At 44.3% G+C, this 23,133-nt stretch overlaps 1 protein-coding gene across 3 annotated transcripts in view; it reads left to right on the top strand.

The window, feature by feature from the left end:
* The window catches only part of slc4a11 (solute carrier family 4 member 11), a 181,590-nt gene that overhangs the window by 61,644 nt on the left and 96,813 nt on the right, over positions 1-23,133 (top strand). For all 3 annotated transcript variants that reach the window (XM_049596095.1, XM_049596097.1, XM_049596096.1), the window contains exon 2: positions 16,605-16,655. In XM_049596095.1, the coding sequence (XP_049452052.1) occupies positions 16,605-16,655 (51 nt within the window). The remainder of the gene's footprint in view (positions 1-16,604; positions 16,656-23,133) is intronic.

Raw genomic sequence — 23,133 nt, forward strand, 5'->3', positions numbered from 1 at the left:
CCTGAATGTACTTCACACAGATTATTTTTCCTTCTTAAGGACCGTGGGAAGTCGGGTTTTTTCTCTTTTGAGGACACGAGGATCAAAAACAGGACTGAGAGCGGAGGGAGGGGTCGGCTGGTGTCTGATTCGCAGCCCACAGGGGTGTTTGTGGCTGCAGAGACAGAAATCATAGGGACATCTCAGGTAACATTTTCACAGCTGACACCCCTCCGTCTGTCTTTGTCAAACACTTGTTACTTGCTGTGTCACAAGTCCTCCAACTGATGCAAAAACCACAATCGCTGCAAAGGCAACAAGCAGCCGCCTGCCATCTTTTCCTGCAGATAGCTGCTATCAGACGAAGGTTTGGGTTTATCAGGAAGAAAGAGTTTGTCATGTGGCATGTACTGACACTGCATCGAGCGATGAGCCCGGCAGATGTTGCTTTGCTTGTGGGTTTGTGACATGTAAACTGGGCTGACTGACAGATATTTCCCTCATGTGTAAGTTGGGCATTGATGAAAGGGACTGACTCTAAGTAACACACACACACACACACACACACATGCAGCAGATCAGTGAAAGGGATGAGACGTACGTGTGATACTATTCTAACCAGTTCTGACTTCCTGCCTGCGAGTCGACAGCTTCCTCTTTTCTGCAGAAGGTTATCATGCATCTTGTCTTTTTTCCTGCATGAACTGTACTTGCATTAAAACTGAAGCATCTCTTCCTGTCAGCTGTCTCACACTCACTTTGCTTTAACCACTGTTTGCATTTATTTCATCATTAAACAAGCAAAGATTTGATTACTGATGCTGATAAACGACCTCAGGAGGCTTTAAAACTCACCTCAGGACTGATTTGAACGCAGACCAAGTGAAACATGCAGAGGAACTTCCTCCTCACAGACGCTCTCTCAGATAACCCACATGCAGTGGTGCAGCATAAGAGTTATAGTTCCTGCAGATTTTTTCATTTCACTGAGTGTGTGAGGCCTGAATCTGTTTGCATGTCGGCAAAAACACTTTACAACCACTACTGTGTGTGAGCATACAGACAGAAATATGTATGTTTATTTCTTTTTATTTTGACCCTCCCTGAAGCTACAGATGGCCACAGCTCAAGGAATTTTTTTTTTCTAGTCGGCACGATCAGCCCTACCGTCTCTCTGATTGGCTGTTAGGTTTAGGCAAGATGAGTGAAAATAGTTAGGGTTAGAATAAGACTGTCAGGACAGGCCGATCAGTCACAGGAGGACAAACTGTTGGAGTCACAGAACTAGACCCATCATTAAGTTGAAATTGCCTTGTCTGAGAATTACTAATAATTAATGCTGAGTTATGTTGGATTACCATTTCCTAATTTATGAGCTGTTTATGAGCATTTGAATACTGATTTGGACGTCGATCACCATGGCAACGATCAAGGCTTCAAAGCCTTGATCTGATTAGATTTTGATGGCTGAAAGTCAAAGGTCAGTGTGACCTCACAAAACATGAAAGAATTCATCCACTAATTCTGACCAAACTTGACACAAATGTCTGACAGGATAAAATAATGAAGGTCAAAAGGTCAAAGGTCGGCTTGACTGTGACATCATCATGTTTTAACGTCATATCTCAGGAACAGAAGGGGAGACATTTGGTCAGATACTGAATTGGTGACTCTAATCTTGACACTGTGCTGACTGTATAGATCTTCTGTGTGTGTGAAGCATCCATGTTTTAGAGCTTGAAGCTTCATTGCAGCAGCATCCATAACTGAAGCTTCGTCGACTGTCATGGTTACGTACAGTATGTCTGGACCGGTGACTCTTGGCGTTTCTTAGACTCAAGGATCATTCCTTTGGGGTGGGTGCTTAGCACTCCATCTCTGTTGTGACTCATTAATATAAAACTCTAATGTTTTATCTAAATCACGTTATTTTATGAATGTCATTATGTGGCAGTGGACACATTGAGAAGTGTCTATTATGAGGCTTCTGTCAACATTTTCTTCATGCTTGTATGATAAAAACTCCTGGAGATATTAATCCAAATTAAAGACACGTTTATCTGAATCCTGTCGAGCTCAGCTGGCACAGGTTTCATTCTTTCACACTTCAATTCTAGCAAATCGTGTACAAGGAATTGTGGGTACTTTATACCTGCTGAGGATACACACGTGTCCTTGAAAATTCTCTGAAGGAAGGATTTGGAGAATCCTTGTCATTGGAACAGTCCTTTGGCAGGATTTGGTGACGTAGCCTCCTTGAAATTCAGCCGTCCTTGACTTTGAGAAACATCTTTAATTTCAAGATGGACGTCGTGTCTCCTCCCTCCGCTGTACGTAAGTGAAGCTAAAATATTCCAGATATGGCCGCTGCCATCTTGCTCTGGTGACATCATTTGGAGCCAGAGTCTGCACAGTAGCGATCTCTGCGGCATCAAGCTTCCCACCCATACGTCCATCCAACCTATTGTGAGCAGCACCATTGAATGTGAGCCCAGTGGCTGGCTCACACAGCTGTCAGTCATGTTGTTAAATCCCCATTCACTTGGAAAGACAGCAGCGTTACAAAAACTATCATTAATGACAGAAACCATTTTTGGGAAACATTTATTTGACATGTACGTGACACGTTTGAGTTTTTGGGTCGGCTCATGTCCCATCTGCTAACATGAAGGGAGGCGGGGTTTATGAGCGATACTGCAGCCAGCCAGCAGGGGGCGATCCAGATGTTTCGGGAGCTGTCATGTCGTCCATCTTTGTATACAGTCTGAGGTCTGGACAGACGTGGATGTAAACTGTCACTGCAACTTGACTAGTTCACAGAGGCGTTAAACCGGACATAATTCTATTTATTTATTTATTAGATGACGTCTTGTATTTTTCTGATCATATCACTTGCACCTGTCTCTAGAACAAACGTGTATGAATGATCTGAAGTTTGCAGTTACGTTCTCACCCCACTTTAGGTTTTTTTAAACCAGTTTATGAGTGAAAAATGTTTTTGTGTGTGCATATTCATCATTTACACATCTGGCCTGGGGTTGGGGAAGTAAGAAATAAAGATAATTAAGAATTATAAATAGAATTATAGATTTTGTCATTATCAAGCTTTTCCCTTCCGGTGGTTCCCACAGAAATAGATTCCATGTGTGACGGGTCCCTGAACGCAGCGCAGACAGAACAGACAGTTTTATTTTTCCTCTGCAGCACTTTGTTGACGTTGAGTTTGTTGTCTCTGTATGTGGCGGGCAGCGAATGATATTGTGTGCCTTCAGTGGGCGGGGCCTGTCTTCTTTTACACTGACACCTCACCCTTCCTCTCCACGAGGAGCTGTGTGTGTCGTTAACTGATGTTTAATCTGACAGCTAAATGCAGGATTAATAGAAGATCCTGCAGTAGTCACAGAAGTCTTCACTAAACAGGCCGGGTCAAATAAAACATGGATTTAAAGTTAATTGCACCAAACAGTCAATAAATAAATCAATAACAGGGAGCAGTGAAGAGCTGGAGGAAGGAGAGTGTGTATGACCTTGAGATTTTCAAAACGGCCAATAAGAATCAGATCTGAGTGACACTGTGAACATCACCGCGTCTTCAGCTGAGAGAAACTGTGCTGATGCGGCTGATGAGCAGAGCTGGAGACAGAGTTTATCCACTGAAGGGACGATGCTGAAGCACAATAGGTTACTTGTGTCGGTCAGCGTGTCATCGCATGCCTCTGCTGTGATGTCACTGCGGCTTGTGCACAGATCTGACTTCTGTTTGGAGGAATTCGGTTGTGTCAGTGATTGGTGCTCATGTGCCGTGCAATGCTGGCTTCACTAAACCAACCACACGCACAAGCACACACACACACACACACACACACACACACACACACACACACACACACACACTGTCTGGTGATGTACCTACATGTGAGCTTAAACGACAGTATAAAACTCCAACAGCTGCCCTTATTACACAGAGATGGCGCTACATTTCTTTACTCCTCCTTTGTATTTTTACACAGAACCAAAAGACTGCGACATCATGCCGCTCCAGTGTGTGATGTCAGACAGACATGACATCATGGAAACCAAAGAGGCATGACATGTAACACAAAAACGTTGGCTTCGAGAGTGACATATAACATTCGTGTCAGCAGCTCTCTATAAACAATAACAATGATATCACACGTCAATAACAATCATTTAGCGTCCCTGTTATATGGCGGATGATCTCGTCCTCTATTCAGAGGGTGAGGAGCTCCTGGACCTCAGTGTTCTCACTGTTTGTGGACATTTACAGCTGCTGTTCTTCTTTGAGTTAGCTGCTAACTGCTAGCAGCTGCTATCTGCAATAAGTTATACACATAACATGTCGTCAAAGTATCACACCCGTCCTTCAGCTGTCCTGTTTATAAAGACATCATTTCAGTCAACCTGGTCTCACTCCAGAGTCGTCAAAATCCAGCACTTGGTCAGCGACTTACGGCGTCAGACGCTAACAAAAAAGCTGTTCTTTCACATTGTCATGATACGCTGCAGGTCGCTGTTATTCTGTAACGGCGCCCATCAGCATCAGGGAGAAATGGGGGGAGACAACAACGTAAGTTAAGGGGGCAGAAGTCCGAGTTTGGTGGGTGGGAAAGGTGGGATGGATGGGTCCAACAACCACCAGTTTTTACCCAGGAGGCCAGTGTTCACTTCCTGTAAGATTGTAAAGCCAAACCCTGTTATTTCCTAAACATCAGTTGACGGTGTTGTACTGACGTAGTGCTTTTATTTTGAAAGAGACTGTATCAAACTGTACATTTCCTGTGAAAACAGAAGTGCATTTTGAAAACAGACAATGCATGTAACAGGCTGAAGTTGACACGGCGTCCCAGAACGTCAACAACCAACACACCCAGGGTACCTTGGACGTCATATGTGGACGTGGAAAGTCCATGACCAAACGTGGACATGTGACAAAGTCAGACCACGCAGGGCAGTAATTGTAGTTGTTTGGTTATTTTCGGAACACGTGAAAATACTTTGACTTAAATGATACTATTTTTGAGGCTTATTTCTGTCTCTACGTCTTTCCTCAACAAGCCAAATCTCTGCCATGATTTGAACAGTTTAGCAGTTTGATTCTGTGACAGATCGTTTGCATTTGTTTTATTTGAGTTTTCAAAAATTCCAAATGTTCAGTCAAAGCAGTGACTGTGAGGAGTGAATGCTCTGAGGTGTCCTTGTGTCTTTTAGCTCTTTGTGACTCTTGTTGTTGTCACTACGTCTCAATTCACGGTGTCTAAGTGACTCTTGGTCTGAACAGAATAGCCTTCATGACCTCTACTGAGGCCGTCTCTAACAGACCACCAGAGCATGAAGTATGTAAAGGTCTTTAATCAGCTCTGTCTAACAGCTGTCTGCATGTGTGTGCAGTCCATTAAAGCAGACAGACACACAACCAAAACAAACAGTTGGCTCTCGACTGCAGCTCATTTAACTCTAAAAACTCACTCACATTTAAGAGTTTATGGTTTCCGGCAGGATGTAACAGGTAACTCGCTTCCAGAGAATAAAACTGTTTTATGTTCATTTCACTTGAGTTAGTGTTATTTATGTGGGCGCTAAAATTTACAACAATTATTGGTGTATGAAGTGGAGCCGGTCTCCCAGCAGAGTCCTCCTGCTGTACTGTCATTGATCTGGTAAAGCCAGTACATGGATAACATGCAGTCCCCTCCAATCCTCCTAAATCTCTTTCTGCATCTGCCAGTGCCAAACAGCTCAATACAAGCAGAGCACATGCATCTTCATGATGCTGCTCCTGATCACTCATACTAAGACACAGCGTCCACGGGAAGCTGGAACGATGCGCCACATAAATAAAGACCAACTCCTCCAGGACACAAACAGATTTGCTTTGTTCAGTGATTTTACATCATCTCCCTGTGAGCGCTGAGAATCATTTCTTTGAGCAAATCTTTTATTGATTTTATGCAACTCTTCGTCAACACTGGTGTTTTGTTTTCTGTTTTACCACCAACACTAAATCACACTGATATGTCTCATATGGGTTACATCACACTGCTGTCAAAGCAGAACTTTGGCATTTTTACATTTTTCTCCACATTCTTTCTGTGTCGAAGTCTGTACGTTTACATGACCTCAGAGAAAATGGATTTATATCAAATCCCTGTAAACATGTCAGTGTGAGTGAAATGGTCCTGCAGTGAATGTGTCACAGTGGGACTAACACACCCAGATCATGTGACTCCTGCATGTATACAGTCAATCAGACCCAAACTGGCCGAGGCGCTCTGAGCATGCTCCACAGTTTCCGCCCCGGGCTTTGACCCGGAAGTCCAATAGCATTAAATGTGTAAGAGAAGAAGAAGCCGGTAACAACATGGAGAAATCTACATCCAGAGCCGTGACTTTTTGGACGCACCAAATGTACAGAGCTGTAAAGTTGTCCACCATGGTAGCAGTTAGCTGCTAGCTAACCGTAGCTAACTTGTTTGTCCATTGTTTGGTCTGTGACGTAATAGGTCAACAGGAAAAAGGTCCAATACTAACAAGCTGAAAGGGGGCATATCTCCACCTATCGTAGAGGAGTCGCACATACTTGGCTCAATAAATGGATTCCCCTCCCGTGCTTGTATACTGGGACAAGGACAGGAGTCCAGTTAGATGTCCTCGTCCAGCTGGGACTGTGGCTCCACTTCACTGTGACTGGAGACATACTGAGTGACTAATGGAAACCATGATTTTTGAAACTGGTCCAGTATTGAGTGAGAGGCTGCAGCTGGCAGCGGTCAAACAGGCTGCAGTGTAACCACTCCGTTCACACTGTCAGTGTGCGTCCACTAACAGTGTTTGTTTTTGTCACTGACAGGCTCAGACTGTTATTCTAAGTGTCTGACAGCATTATGAAAGGATCCCTACAGAGATAGAGCTTTGTGTTAAAGAGTCAGATCATTTTAGTTTAACCAGAAACAGCCCTGAAATCACCGTCACCAAACCCACCAGACTGCATTTAAATAAACAGTCATTTTATCATCATTAAACATCTTTCCACTGTTCCAACAATCACCAGCTCTGGTTTGGTTTAAATTAACCCTTAATTCACCAGTTAGATGTGACAACATGCTGCCTCTATGCACACTAACATGACTGTTTATTTAAATGCAGTCTGGTTGGTTTGGATGAGCACCCTGTTCCTCTGGTCGTCCACCTCAGGCTCTTCAGTTCTGGCTTTTGATCTGAGCTTCAGGTGATTGTCGGTGCACCGTGTGATGATGCTCTCTGTCAGTCCATTGTGTCTGTAACCTGACGGGCTGATGGAGGCATTCAGCTGTGAGCAAGTAACTCTAGTTTCTGATGTTTTCTACGCTAAAAAATGAATCTAAAAATTGAAAAAAGAATGCTACATTTATTGATAATAAAACTGATTGTTGGTCGCAGCTGATTAACCACATGGACGACATGATGCTTGGCGTTTGGTGCAGGAGAGGAGGCGACGTTCACTGTTCTCTCACAGGCTTCATCAGGGAATCTCCCCATCAGTGTTTTCATATACTTTATTATTTATTAGACGGAGAATTCTGTGGCCTATTTCCCAACGCCCGATGAGACTGTTGTGACTCTGATTCCTATTTGCTCGCATAGAAAGTGTTTCCCAGGGTATTTTTCTGGCAGATGGCCATGAATGAACATTAAAGATACAGAAAGGGAGTGCTGGTTTGATTGTATGGAGCCTAAACGATCAGTGCATCAATTGTAAAGTCAGTTAACAGAAAATTACTGATTCTCTTTTTAATTATTTTTACAAAAACGTCAAATATTTGTTGGTTTCTGCTTCTCAAATGGTAGAATTGTTGGTGTCCATGTCAGTGAGGGTACCGTGACTTGTTGGTCCACTGCGGTCGGGAGGAAACTCCCAGGGTCCTGGAGACATACTGGACCTGGAGGTGTACAGGTCCTGGAGGGTCCTCAGGGTCCTGGAGCGACAGCAGATCGCAGCCTATCAGCAGAGCAGATGTCATGCCACAGTCTGTCCTTGTCTTTTGCGGTGGCAGTAGCGTGGTGGTGATGGAGGAGGTGAGGATGGACTCAGTGATGGAGGTGTAGAAGTGCACCATCACTGACTGTTTGACGGTTGAACTTGTCCATCTGCCACAGGAAGAATCCTTTGCTGAGGTTTTTCGATGAGGTCCTGAGTGATGAAGGAGGTGCAAAGACTCCACAGTGATGACTGTGACATCCACCATCATCTCCACTGTCTGAAGAGGGTTGAACTCCAAGTTGTTTTCACTGCACCAGGTCACCAGATGGACAGTCTCACACCTGTAGGCGGACTCATCCTCGCCGGAGATGAGCCCAGTGAGGGTGGTATCATCTGCGAACGTCAGGAGCTTTACAGACTGGTGACTTCCTCTGTCATATATGGTAGTAGATTAAATATTCAGGGGATTTGGAATTTTTGTTGGACGAATTGTGCAATTTGAGGATGTCACCTTCAGCTTTGAGACATAGCGATGGATTTTTTTCACTATATTTTGGTGTTTCTTACATTTATCGAGAAAATTATGAAAATAATTGTAAAGGAGTCTCGTCTGTTCTCGACGTCATACAAGTTTGTTGATTTTGTTTTGTCGACCACTTCCCCCACACAGTAAGAAGGAAAAAAATAAACACGTGTCTTTGGACTCAAGGATGAACAGATTAGATTTTGGTGGTTAAAGGTCCGAGGTGACTGTGACTTCACAAAACACATTTTTAAGCCTCCACGTCTGTGACAGCTGTAGCTGTAGGCGTTATGTTTTTGGGTTGTCAATGCGTCTGTGCGTCCGTCCATCCCATTCTTGTGAAGTGATATCTGAAGAACATCTTGAGGGATTTCTTTTTTTACAGTATTTTGGTGTTTCTTTCAACATTTATCAAGAAATAAATAGATGAATTCATTATGAAAATATTAGTGAGTTGCAGCTCTGTCTGTTCTCAGCATCGCACAAGTTTTTTGGTGTTGTTTTGTCGATGGTTTCCTCCACACAGCAAGGAGATAAAATAACCCATAGGCTGGTCTGACATTCTTAGAATCGCCTCGACAACTTCCTGTAAAATTGTCTCCCTCGGTATTTAGTGGTTTATTTAACTGATGCAGAAGAGATGAAGACTGAGTGAGACGTTTATTGCAGTGCTCTTAACAAGGCGGAACATGCTGATTTAATCTCTCTCGGTTTATTTAACCTTGCTCTGCATGCTGCAGCCTTTGCGTTCATGTGACAGCTTTCAGCTCAGATACGTGTTCTGGTGGTGTGACTGAGTCAGACTGGTGTCGAGAGGTGTGTGTAGAAGTTACCTGTGTGCTTATTGACACAGGACTAATGTGTTAAGCCATGTTTGCATCTTTGAAAGGGCTCAGTGATCATAATAACCATAATAAGAACAATATTAATGTTTTTAGCTTCATCGCAGCTGAGAGAGATCTAAGTGTGTGTGTGTGTGTGTGTGTGTGAGGACAGGCAAAATAACAAAATACTAGTACTGGACTAGAACACACGCTACGATACAAGCACTCTGTCTTTGCCTCGGGCTGCTGAGCTGTGAGCACGACTGTTTATTTAGAGTCAACAGAGAAAAAGAACTCGACGTATGCAACATTCAGCATATTGCTGTGTGCTCATCGTCCTGCTGAGTGTTTGTGCTGAGAGACATGTTTAATGCAGCAGCTGCAGGCAAGCAGACTGCATGACTAGGATGTGATGGACCTGTGTGTGCTGTGTAGGAAGGTGGAGGGAAAATGTATGTTGATGTGACATCACAATCAAACACACTGGCTAATGCAGACGCAGGAGAGGATGTGGGAGAAATCTTCCCACACGTTAACGCGGCAGCTCAGATGAGGAAACTGGTTTTTATTTAAGGACGCCAGGTTAGGAGGAAAAAACACACTGAGGAGTTTTGTTTGACAAACTCTCCTCTGCTGACTCTGATCATCAATCAGGAAGATCTACAACCAAGAAACGTCCTGTTGTCATTGTTTGAATTCCTCATGAAAACAAAAGACACAGTCACAACCCACCTGGTAGCATTTCACCTTTCTTTCACTGTTTCACTGTAACTCACACACCAACCGCTCGGAGCGCCTGTCGTGGGCAGCCCACTCTGACATCTCTCCAATTAGTGCATGTATAGGTCCAGTTTGTGCTTCTGTGTGTGTTCAGACCCATGTGTAATTGACAACAGAGTGTAAAATTGAATTTCTCCTCGGGGATTAATAAAGTATATAAAATTAAAAAATTAAAAAAAAAAATTATAGAAATAAGTGAAGAATTACCGGCTGAAGTTCAAAGGAAGTATCAAGGCATTTATTAGAAGCTCACACAGTGAAGGTCGTAACATTTAAAACTCATTTCAGTTACGTCTCCTGACTCTGTCCTAAGCCCCGCCCACCAGACAACCACAAGTATATGCACGTTTCATACAGTAACACGGTGTTTCCGTACATTGATTCATCTGATCTTATGTCACTGTAGAGTTGCAGAGACTCTCGCTCTGTTTGTCCAACCCGGTCTCACTCCAGTGTCTTCGAATACCAGCACTTTATCAGTGAGTTCCAGCGTCAGACATTGACAAGAAAAAGGCCTCCTTTCGTGTCGGCATGATATGCAGACCTCATTGTTTGAGTTAGCTGCTAACTGCTAACAGCTGCTGTTCTTCTTCTTTGAGTTAGCTGCTAACCACTAACAGCTGCTGTTCTTCTTCTTTGAGTTAGCTGCTAACTGCTAACAGCTGCTGTTCTTCTTCTTTGAGTTAGCTGCTAACCGCTAACAGCTGCTGTTCTTCTTCTTTGAATTAGCTGCTAACTGCTAACAGCTGCCGTTCGTCTTTGAGTTAGCTGCTAACTGCTAACAGCTGCTGTTCTTCTTCTTTGAGTTAGCTGCTAACTGCTAACAGCTGCTGTTCTTCTTCTTTGAGTTAGCTGCTAACCACTAACAGCTGCTGTTCTTCTTCTTTGAGTTAGCTGCTAACCGCTAACAGCTGCTGTTCTTCTTCTTTGAATTAGCTGCTAACTGCTAACAGCTGCTGTTCTTCTTCTTTGAGTTAGCTGCTAACTGCTAACAGCTGCTGTTCTTCTTCTTTGAGTTAGCTGCTAACTGCTAACAGCTGCTGTTCTTCTTCTTTGAGTTAGCTGCTAACCGCTAACAGCTGCTGTTCTTCTTCCTTGAGTTAGCTGCTAACTGCTAACAGCTGCTGTTCTTCTTCTTTGAGTTAGCTGCTAACTGCTAACAGCTGCTGTTCTTCTTCTTTGAGTTAGCTGCTAACTGCTAACAGCTGCTGTTCTTCTTTGAGTTAGCTGCTAACTGCTAACAGCTGCTGTTCTTCTTCTTTGAGTTAGCTGCTAACTGCTAACAGCTGCTGTTCTTCTTTGAGTTAGCTACTAACTGCTAACAGCTGCTGTTCTTCTTCTTTGAGTTAGTTTCTAACTGCTAACAGCTACTTAAATCTCCTGCAGTGGGTCGCACACATAACACGTTGTCAAAACATCGCACATGTCCTTCAGCTGTCCTGTTTATAAAGACATCATTTTAGATAACCCAGTCTCACTCCAAAGTTGGGGAAATCCGGCACTTGGTCAGTGACCTAAAGCACCGAAAGTCCGAGTAGGGTGAATGGGTCCAACAACCGCTGACTTTCACCCAGGAGGCCGGTGTTCACTTTCTGTAAGATTGTAAAGCCAAACCCTGTTCTTTTGTCCTAAACCCAACCACGTGTGTGTGTGTGTGTGTGTGTGTGTGTGTGTGTGTGTGTGTTGGCTAAATGTAACCGTGTGTGATTGTGTCGTGAGATTTTAGGGTTCAATAGTGAGTTTTAGAGGCGCTGTGTCTCCCTGTCTCTGTGCTAAGCTAACTGGCTGCTGGCTGTCTCTTCCTGTTTACTGTGCAGACATGAGACTGGTATTGACCTTCTCATCCAACAGAGCAAATTTCTAAATCAGCATATATCCCAAAATGTCAAACTGTGTCTTTAAAATGGTTTGTGTTTGTGTGTGTGTGTGTGTGTGTGTGTGTGTGTTCCACAGGGAAGATTTGGTTTGCAGATAAGATTTAAAAATACATAAAAAATCAACATATCATTAACCATCGGAGCAAAGAGTCAAAGTACCAGAGAGGGAGACGTTACAGAGAAAGACTTGATGCAAAATGCAAATCTCTCTCACAGCAGCGACATCATTACCTGTGTAGATTAAACAAGCTAATTGTTGTGGGGATAAACCAATCCCCGCTTCTTTTACTCCCGAGTTTCCTTTCCTCTCTGCGTCCAGCCCCGAGAGTGAGGGAACATTTTGTATAATTAAAATTGCATTCTGTATTTGTCACATCAAAGAATCCTTTGAGGAGGGAGAGATATCCTGACGACATGCGAGTTTCACATAGTTTGAGACCAGAGTGTGTGCACGTACAGGTGCGTGGCTTCCTCCCCTGTCTGTGCCCCCGTCTGTGCGAGGCTGTTGTTCTGTGGTTACAGGATGAATATGGTGACATATAAATGCAGAAGAGAAGCCTGACTGGAGTCTGGTTGCACAGCCCCCCCCCCCCCCCCACTCCATCCTTCCTTGAGCCCACAATGTCTCAATAACCTTCACAGTATCCCCTCTTCATATCTGCCTCGTCTTTCTGTGCCATCCGCATGCTGCACGCGTCCACAGGGCCGCGTGACAAACACCCTGAAATGTTGTACTCTAAATTCCCCCTCTGTGCGTTTGTAGTGCAGCTCCTCACCAGATTAACTTTAATTCCAAAATGAGATATCCACCATTTTAAAAACGCTGCACCCCACCATCGCTAAACGATTGCTCGCCTGGAAGCAAAACTCACTATGGATTATCGCTGACTGTAGGAGCAAAGTCGAGACCTTTGCTGTTGAAAGGAGTGTGTGTTGTGTATAATCACTGCCTGTTAACATTTTTTCCTCCTAATGAACATGTAGGAATGAAGCCTTTACATTTTTCTGATAACGCTCTTCGTGCCCTGGAGGGGATTCTTCTTTTTGCCCTCTGGTTGAACTGCAGGGTTGCCCAGTTTGTGCTCACTCTTACACAGAGTGTCTCTGACAGCTGTGGCCTCATTAAACCAAACCTGTGTTACACAATCTAAATAGTCTGTTCACTGTTTATCAGCTCCGTTTTTTCTCTGTCCACAAATCTCTGTCGAGGTGATGAGACTGAGGAAAGTCAGACAGCTCCAGTTCAGGCTGTTTGGACTTGAGGCATTTCATTATTTTAATATTAAAGATGAAGTGTGTTTGATTTCGGGGGATTTGGTGGCGTCTGGCGGTGAATAGCAGATTGTGACCAGATAAAAACTTCATAATGTCTGAATTGTTTATTGTTCAGGAGGTTTTTATCAGGAGCTGAATTATTTACAGACGTCTTGTCTTCAAAACAAACGAGTAGAATCGCTAAAAACACTGAATAAATATGTTTCATGTTACAAATCAGTCAATTAGTCTCAGCGTTCACCCACAGCATGCTAAGGTGTGCATTTCTCTCATGAGTTAATGTGTGCTCACCGTTCTCTGATCCAGATGTTCAGGAGGTTTTACCATGACCTGAATTATCCACAGAGGTCTCTTCCTCTCTGATTCAAACTGGTGAAACACTGAATAACACAGTTTCATGTTACACATCCAGGGCTGAAAATGAACTTTTTGGCTCACCGGCCAAGCGTATTTTTTACCAGCCAAAATAATGAATTGCCTTTTTTCTGTCACATATACTTTTGTTTCAGTACTTTTCATTGAGATAATACAGTATCATGTTGAATACAAGCTTAAAGGAGAGGCCGTGAGTGCTGTCACAGCGGGTGTCGAGAGGAGAGGCTCGGACTGAGTGTGGGACACAGCCACGCAGGCGGCGTTCATGGTCACGGATGTTCTCCAGCTTCATCGTTTCGTTACCGATGACAAACGAGTGGTTACGTTTTTTTTCTTTAGCATATTGCCGACATACATTACAGCTCATTACTGCACCCTCAGCATCGTAGTGTAACCAGCCTCTTGAATCGCTGTTATCGTCGAACCTCCGTTTCTCACAACCTTGTCTGTGTTTTTTCATTTTGTCGCTGGTTTACCTACACTTGGTAAATGTCGCCACATGACACCTGTGGTGATAGCTTGCTTGCTACTGACGGCAGATCATGGACCAAGGCGCGCGATATGCCTACGTGCACGCGTGTCCTCCAAGTAGGCCTACAGGTTCCTTGATGCAGCGTGGAGCAATTTAAGTGCGACACAACAAACAGAGCGCCCATCTGCTATTAGCCACTGTCAGATAGCTATTATATATATAATTTATTACATGACTATTTTGGTACAAACATTTACCTGCCAGTGTGGCAGATAGCCTTCTGAGATTTAGTCGCCAAATGGAAAATCTACCTGCATTTGGCGCTTGGCGGGTGTTAATTTTCAGCCCTGTACACATCCATGTATTTCTGACGGACTTCAGCATGTAGCTGCAGGTGGCTAGTGCAGCAAATGTTACGTGCAGTCACCATTTTTTCTCTGATCACAAAAGTTCCAGACGATCAGAAGGTTTTCACTGGAAGCCTGGTTGAAGACTGATTTGTCTGCCCACGGGCGGCTGCCGTGGCAGGGCCGCGTCGCCACGTCCTTGATCTTCGGTTTTCCAGCGGACCATTCGAGCAAGTCCGGCTTCTCTGCTGCTAACGCTGCTGCCGGAATACAGCTGAGGAGACTGCTAATGCTATGTACCGTGACACTGCTAATGCTGCTTGCAGTGCTGCTGTATCTCAGTCGTAACTGTAACTGATGCTGAGACTCTACTGACTGTGTGACTGGTAGACGGCGGTGGGTGGCGCAACAGGCCAAAACACAAATTCAAAACATAAACATGATTTGCAGACCGTAAAAAACTTTTGTAAATGCGAATATTCTGGCTGTACTATTGTTGTCGGTGAGATCAGTATGTTATATGAACATTATTCCTTAGTCTCTGTGACGTATTAGGAGGATTTTACAACTATTTGCTTTAGATTTCTTACATATAAAACCACTGGAAACACATTACAAAGCAGTTTCATATCAGTGTAACTCCGGCACTACACATTGCACTTGGGCTTCTTCCTACGGTGGTAGACGTGAAAATGCGAATGGTCTTATCAAGAGTACTGTAGAAACATGGTGGTGCAACATCTCACACTAAGGTTACAAAAACACCACAATCCTTATTTTCAGCTGATTAAACACTAAAGAAAACACACTGATTATATCATATTCAGTTTCTGCCAATATGTCCCCCTGAATCCTGCAGACTGGCCCTTTAAATCAATCAAAGCAGCAGGTTTAATAGCACACACACACACACACACACACACACACACACACACACACACACACACAGTGTCTTCAGGTCAACCAGCAAACATTAAGTTTGGATGTCAGCAGCGTCATTTGGTGCTTAATAGTTTAATCAGCTAAAAAGCTTTTCCTCTTTCACATTTCTTTGGCGATTAGACCCCGTAGAGATGGTTTGATTTAAGGAGGGTGATGAATCCATAGTCGAATAGGGAACCCCCCCCCTTCACCACCTCTACCACTACCAGCGTCTGATGAGAGGAAGATGGAGAAGTGCCGATGATCTGGATGAGTAGAGGAGTGAGTCTTTGAGAGCTCGTCCTGGACTCTGATACGATGGCTGGAGGTGAGCGAGGTGGAGGAGGGTGCGAAGATTCTGCCTACAATGATGGCTGACAGCAGCAGAAGAGAGAGCAGATTTAAAATGTTGCAGTGGCATCCTGATTGGCTGAGAGATCGTGACAAAGTGTGATTGGATAACTAGAAGAGTGAACAGCCACAGTCAGCTGATTGGAGGGAGTAGTGAGAGTGGGATGGAGAGAATGTGAGAGGGTGAGCACGAGAGAGGTCTTCCTGATTGAACTTACACTGAGCTTCATTTCTTTTAGCGCTTCAGTTTTGCCTCCATGGCGAGCTGCTGTCCGTCTGTTTGTTTGGTTCATTTCATGCTACATTTCTATTGGTTGGTTAGTAGACGTAGCTGTAGCTGTCTTTGATCACAGACCGTGACAACGACCATCCTTGAACCTCTCTGACTGTGTGAGGTAGGACCAACGTTTTAGAGCCGCCACCAAAGACATCACCACGTTTCTGTTTGTCTTTAATGTGGGACAAAATCACACGGTGTGTATCAGCTTTAAGGAGGGCATCCTCCCTTATCTTCCCCTGCTACAGCTTTCCGTGTGTCATTAGGAGACATTGTTATGTGTCCTAATGGCCATTAGGGGCAGATGCTTTGATCATGAGTGAGTAACAGAGAGATTCATAAAAGAATGATATTTTTGTGAGTAACTTCCTGAGTCCATGATGTGCCTCACTTTTAAATGTTTAAAAATGTCGATGTTCGTTCTTGAACTATAAGACCAATAAAAGTCTGATAACAGCTCCTATTTGTGCCAGTGAGCGTCTCACACCAACAATTACTGTGTAAAAATAATAACAAATAATGAGTATTTCATTTTAAAGTGAAAAGGGCTCCCTGCAGGGCCTGTTACTGTTCCACTGCTTCACCTCGCTGATTACCGTCTCTGTGTTTCTGCTCTCTCCTGCAGAGGCACCTCCCTCTGGGATGTCCAAGAATGGATACTTCTTTCAAGAAATGGGTGAGTGTGAGCCAACAGCACCAAACACACCAAGGCAGTGTGCACTAACAATTCAGCATCAGACACTTTTACACCATTGGAGACAAAGCCAGCAGTAATAAGAGTCCATGAGGTGGAGACACTGTGTGAATACACACATGTGATCTTCTCATGACGGGGAGTTGGATCTGTTTTTAACGTGTGCTGTACAGTATAAGATGTGACTTAAAGATGAGAGCTGCAGCACAGGCACAGTAAACTCCCCCAGCGCTCACACTCCACTGCATTTGGATATAAATAATGAACTTTGCTCCGGCTGTTATGATAACGGCAGTTTCATTACCTCCTAGCCAAGGAGAGGCACCCAATTAGTATGTGCAGCACAAGCAGCCAGGACAGAATATGCTTGCATTGGATCTCCCTGTCTCCCCCAGCCAATTATTCCCCTCCTGCAACACAACCATTCACTCAGCAGAATCACAGAAGGCCCCCTGCTGCAGCCCAACATAACTGTCTTTATTAGGCAAGCTTTTATCAGGATATAAATGCAATTACATTATTGTGGGCAAGTAAGCATTATCCACCATTGTCATCTCAGAGGTTCATTAGTGAAGGTCGGTCTGGAAGCAGAGCGCTGCCTGAGAGGAGCACGCCGACATCAGGAACAATATGCTCTGGTGTACCGGAGCTTTCTGTCTCATTATGTTCTTCATTAATGTGTTAATAGTTGATGTGTCTTTGAGTGATATCAACTATTCATGTGCTCATTTAGAAACAACTGTGAGTGACTGAATCTGATCACAGCTGCACGTTTGGGGTGAAGTCATTTCTAGTTTAGACTATAGAAACAAAAAGAAGTGCGTGTGGGGAGAATGGGAATTTAAAAAAAACATGAAAACGTATTTAAAGAACTGTTGTGGAAATAATATGTTATATGCAAATGATGCGTTCAGGGAACACGGTTTCAATATGGTGTTTTTTGATACATCATGAGGATTGTGCTTGAGTTACCTTAAGGCCCTGACACACCAAGACGACGGTCGGCCTTCAACCAAAGTGGGGCCGTCGGTGAGCGTCTGTCGCCCTAGTTTTTTCAGTGTATCCCTCAGCGGCGGCGGTGACTTCTCAGCCGATTGAGCATGTTGAATCAGTGGCGGAGCTTGTCGGTGAGAGAGATCACTCTGATTGGCTGTTCAGGTTTTATTTCCTCGCCCCTGTAGCGAGTGAATCTGCCTGTAGTGAAACCGGGGCTAACCGGTGCTTCCTCCTCAGGCTCCACTTCACTCAGCTGCCCCACAGACCCGCTGCTTCTTCACACTTTAACCTGAATAACAAACCGGAGCTAGCTGGGAGCGGCTAGCGGAGCGTTAGCCGCAGCATGACCGGAGGGAAGCACAGCCAGTTAGCCTCCGCTAGTCTCTGAGCTAGCCCCGGCTCTCCGTTTGGATCCAACCGGAGCACCGAGCCCTGGTTTGTTATTCAGGTTAAAGTGGGAAGAAGCAGCGGGTTTATCGGGCAGCTGAGTGAAGTGGAGCCTGCGGAGGAAACACCGGGACCGTCTGGATGTAATAGTCCGTGGAGGTGCTGCGGTGCTCGGCTGCACAGATAGGAAACCCCTCGGCTGACAGGATGTACCACTCTCTCACTCCGCTCTCTCTCACGCAGGCGCAGAACGTACGTGCTACTTGGCCGTCGGATGTAGTCCGTGTAGTGTGTTCAAATGCAACTGACACAGGGCGACGTGAGGCGACGTGGACGACGCGACAGTTGGCTTTCGTCGCTGCTAGTTCTTTGATGTCGGTTTGGTGTGTCCGCACCTTTAAAGGCCCAGACACACCAAACTGACTTCAGAGAACTAGCATCAATGAGTGCTCCCCGCTGTGTCGCCCAAAGCCTAGTTCACATTACACGATTTTCACCCAGATTCTGCGTCGCAGAGACTATTGTAATCTTCTGAGTGTTCATACCTGGCGAAATGTGTTTCTGTCTGCGGGAGTCTCGCCAACTGCGTTACGGGTTAGGGTTAGGGTTAGGGTTAGGGTTAGGTTAGCGTGTGTGCACGCCACAAGATTTCTCCACCGAGCCCTCGCCGACAGAGCCCCAGATAACGCGGTGACGTCACCAAACTTGGAGATGACACATGGTAAAGGCATGGATATTCTTCCCAGTGTTGAATCAGATCTGCCTCCAGGGCCTGGGTCCAAACACATCATGCTCCCTGTGATCCGGCTTGTCAGTGTTGCCAGATCTTGGGAGAGAAACAAGTAACCCGGGCTATGGAAACAAGCCCAAGGAAGCGCCTATCATGCGTTTAAATAACTTATTAGACGGATATATGTAGAGGAAGGTGACTCACAAAGGATATTGCGCTAATGATATACCAGCGCAAACACGCCCACAAAGTTTGGCAGCTGGGTGCAGTTTGCCCCTGATTTGCCCCTGATTGCTATTAGCTACACATGGCAAAGTATAAATGCTGGCTTTGCACCAAGAACACCGTGGCAGAACAATGGCAGACTTTGTTTGGCAAAGTACTGAATACCCTCATGTAGTGATGTCTGCTGGTGAGTCAGTCTAACAGTGTTGGATGGGTTGAGGCTGTGGATTTGACCCAGTTTGACCACTTTATCACTATTCCCTCTCACTTGAAGCTGTTTTTTCGTTATCTTTTGAATTTAATATGAATTATGGAACCGTTTTTGTTCACGTTTGTTTCCCCCGTTTCGTAAAATAAATTATTGAAAGTTGCTTTTGAAGTGCGTGACAGAAGTGCGTTTTGAGAACGACCGCAGACTGTCACCTGTTCAACGCATCAGTATCTTCGGATGCCATTAAAGTAATAAAGATTATAATAATTGTTTATCAATGAGGCTCATTTGCATAGAAATGGGCAAATTATGCACCAAATATATGCATATTACCTCATTTATATACGTGCAAATAACACCGGCGCACCGAGACACAATCTGCTTGGCAGCGCAGTTAGTGGAGCATTTCACCCTCTGCGCGTGCTTTGTGAATTAGACGGTATCTGTTGGCTCCATTTTTACCGGTTTAGCGGCCGCAAAAGCCACGCAATCCTTTTGTGAATTCGGCGCTGAGTCATTTTAAATACGTCCTCACCATGTTTCTTTTCCTAAACCTGACCTCAGTAACTGTAAGTTAGGGATGTAATGTCATTCTTGGGATGCAAATTCGGAGGATATCTGACGAGTTGTTCTATGAGAACATGTCGTGCATTTTGAAGCAGCTCTGCAGGTTGTTTGTTCAGGTTGTTTTATTGTTGATTTTAGGATTTAACTTAGGGATTACCATAGGAAAGAGTTCATTCAAATCCTGATCATGTGACCTATATGGTTCACGAATAACAACCTAAACAAACTCATTTCAACCGTGGAGCACAATGTGAAATACTTTGTCGTCTCTCCTGCAGTTTGATGTCTTATGAATGTGTAATAATTCTTTATTAGTGGAGGTGGTCTTTAGTTCAGGAGGCTTTAAAAGCTCGGTGGGAAACCCTGTAATTTAGCTGTCGTCAAACGTTCCACACAGTGAGAGACCAACACAACCTCCATCTTAACGGCTGCAGAGGAGGATTTGATTCCTTATGAAGCACGTTAATGTTTCTGTCACAGAGCTGATTGAAAGCTTTGAGACTAGTTGACTAGTTGTGTTGAAACAATCAGTCGATTACTGCAGTGCTTCTCAAACTTGTTTCAATAAGTGTACCTCCTTTAAAAAATATAATTTTATCAGCCCGGCCCCCCCAACCAATGCAAAACATTTTTGGTCATCAAAAAAAAGGCCAACATAAAGAGGTGGAATACAGCGCTGTGACGTCAGTGTCTGATTTACTGAAACTTGTAACTGAAGAACACTCAAATGCTGAAATTGACCCCTAAATTCTCAGCAAACCAATTTTTTGTCACCATGCAGTAACACTAAGACAGCGTGGTGCATCTGTACTGCATCTGTTTAATGAACAGACACTGGACTTTGGTCCTTATGAATGAAGAGATGTTTTACTCTAAACCAAACTACGTGCTTTTGTTGCAATAAATGTAAATATGAGATATTTTTGTCTGCATCTAACGTGCAGAAATTGACATGGTGTCCAAGAACATCAACAACAGACACACCCAGGACACCTAGTGCGTCATATGTAGACGTGAAAGTCCACTGACCGAATGGCGATGTATGACGAGTTTAAAGTTTGGTTGTAATGAAGAACTTACCCATTACTTATTGCTATGTTTCTGACAGCAAATGGCGCCATTTTTAATTTGAGATCTTTATAAACATAGTCGTAGCGCCAAGGTGTCTGAGTGAATCATTTGCAGGGGCCCCCCCACCCGACAGGCCCCCAGTGTAACTGCACTGCCTACACTGTCTGTATTTACACCCCTGAGTTAATGTTTGTCATTTTGCTCAAATATGAAATACAAAACAAACAGTCCCCTCGCTGATTATTCAACCAGTCATTCCATCTTGGACAAAGCAGAGATTTGACTTCACCTTTGACATTAACAGTCATTTTATGACATCACTAAGGCAGCAGTTGTGTGTCGTCTTCCAGTAATTCTCACAAAGTTTCAAAGACCTTAAAAGATGCAGATGTGCTGTGGTGCAGCTGTTTTGTAGCTCTGTGGTGTTTCTGTGTGTCACAGCTCCAAACACATGTCAGAGGCTGCTGCAGAGCGCCGCACGCCGTCTGAAGGAAACACATCAATCATTCAGAGTTCTCATATCAGCTCTTGTTCCTTCTACATGTTGCACGCTGGTGTTGATGGTCACGGTGACTGAGGGGAGCTGGGCTTCATGCGCAGCTCATCTCCATCCAGTTTATTATTCAAATCACGGTGTGAGAAGAATCCAGATTCTGATTTTTAATACCTCATTCTGAGCAGTGAGTTGCATATTTGGAGTTTGATATTAAAAATAAATAGATAGTGAAAAGCAGAATTGAATTTTTCCAAAGTACAAAAATATTAATAAACATGTCAAAACTTTTTCTGAAATTGATCCCATTTGGAGCCAAACCATCGATGTGCTCGGCCGCCACCGTTCTCCCCCAAGGTGATCTGAAAGTCAGAGCCCAGCCGGTGAGTCGGAGGCACAGAGGGATGCAGGCGAGGCGACGACACAGCCAGGTTCAAATAATGTCAAGTGCTGAGGGATGATCCTGACGCAAGACGAACTGAAATTGGGGCGACCTCGCAGATAAGGTCAGCAGATAAAGAGCACGAGCGCTGTTGTGGTCGCAGCGAGCCCGATCACACGATGATATTTGGAAGCCCACTAGTTACTGTAGGATTGGATTGGAGGGGCTGCTGTGTCAGAGGAGAAAATGGGATGAGTCATACAAACAGCTCCAGGCTGAGTCCTGTGATGCTGTCGACCATACAAAATCCTGCCCATTACACACCAGGAAAAAAAACCTGCTAAAACCCTCTGTCTACCTGCTGATTCATCAAAGACCTGTTTTCATATCAAAACTACGATGACTAACAGGAAATCTGCCGTTTCCTCTCACAATTCATGTCTTTTTTAAGATTTCAGACACAGAGGTCGTCGCCTCGCGGCTATTTATACATGAAAGTAAATCTCTCCCAGGTAAAGCGTGAGAACAGGTACCGCACAGCAGCTGTTTGTGCTGCGTTCACTGACGTCAACACACGATATGTGTTTTATTCTGACAGGAACACTGATGATGACCAACAGGGAGAAACTGTAAAGTAGTTTACTGTGAGGCTGCTGCCAGATGGGAAAAGGACCTAGAAATAGAATCTTATCATATGAATGTGCACAAAACTGTACATCATCTACGAACGAATAAAGTCACAGTGAAACACACGGTGTGGTTACAATCTGTGGTGAGGAAGTAGAGGACCAGGAGCCAAGTGCAGCCCTCGTGATGTTTCCTGCTGCCTTTTTTAAGTATTATTTCCTGTTAGTCTGAACCGGTGGTTAACACAAGTTTATAATGAGCACCTCCAGCTTGGTACCGTTTGGTCTCAGGAGCCCAAAAACCCCGATTTTGGAAAACTCATCCTCACTGTGACCTCGTCACGTGTCCACGTTTGCTCATGGACTTTCCACGTCCACATATGACGTCCAAGGTACCCTGGGTGTGTTGGTTGTTGATGTTCTGGGACGCCGTGTCAACTTCAGCCTGTCACATGCATTGTCTGTTTTCAAAATACACTTCTGTTTTCACAGGAAATGTACAGTTTGATACAGTCTCTTTCAAAATAAAAGCACTACGTCGGTACAACTGATGTGGCATGTCAAATTTGAAAAGCAGTTTGGGAGAGAGATTGGAAACAAACTCTTCCTCTCCTGAAAGTGAAAAAATTTGAACCGGTGGTGTTGAATTGAATCAAACTTTCTTCCACACTACCAAACCAATTATTTTAGAATTTTAAACACATATTTGAGATGCACACGCTGCCCAGCCTCGGCCCGAGGACACTCCAGATCTTTCCTATCACACAGTAAT

Source organism: Epinephelus fuscoguttatus, linkage group LG14 (genome assembly GCF_011397635.1).
Source record: "Epinephelus fuscoguttatus linkage group LG14, E.fuscoguttatus.final_Chr_v1".
In the NCBI taxonomy this organism is placed as follows: Eukaryota; Metazoa; Chordata; class Actinopteri; order Perciformes; family Serranidae; genus Epinephelus; species Epinephelus fuscoguttatus.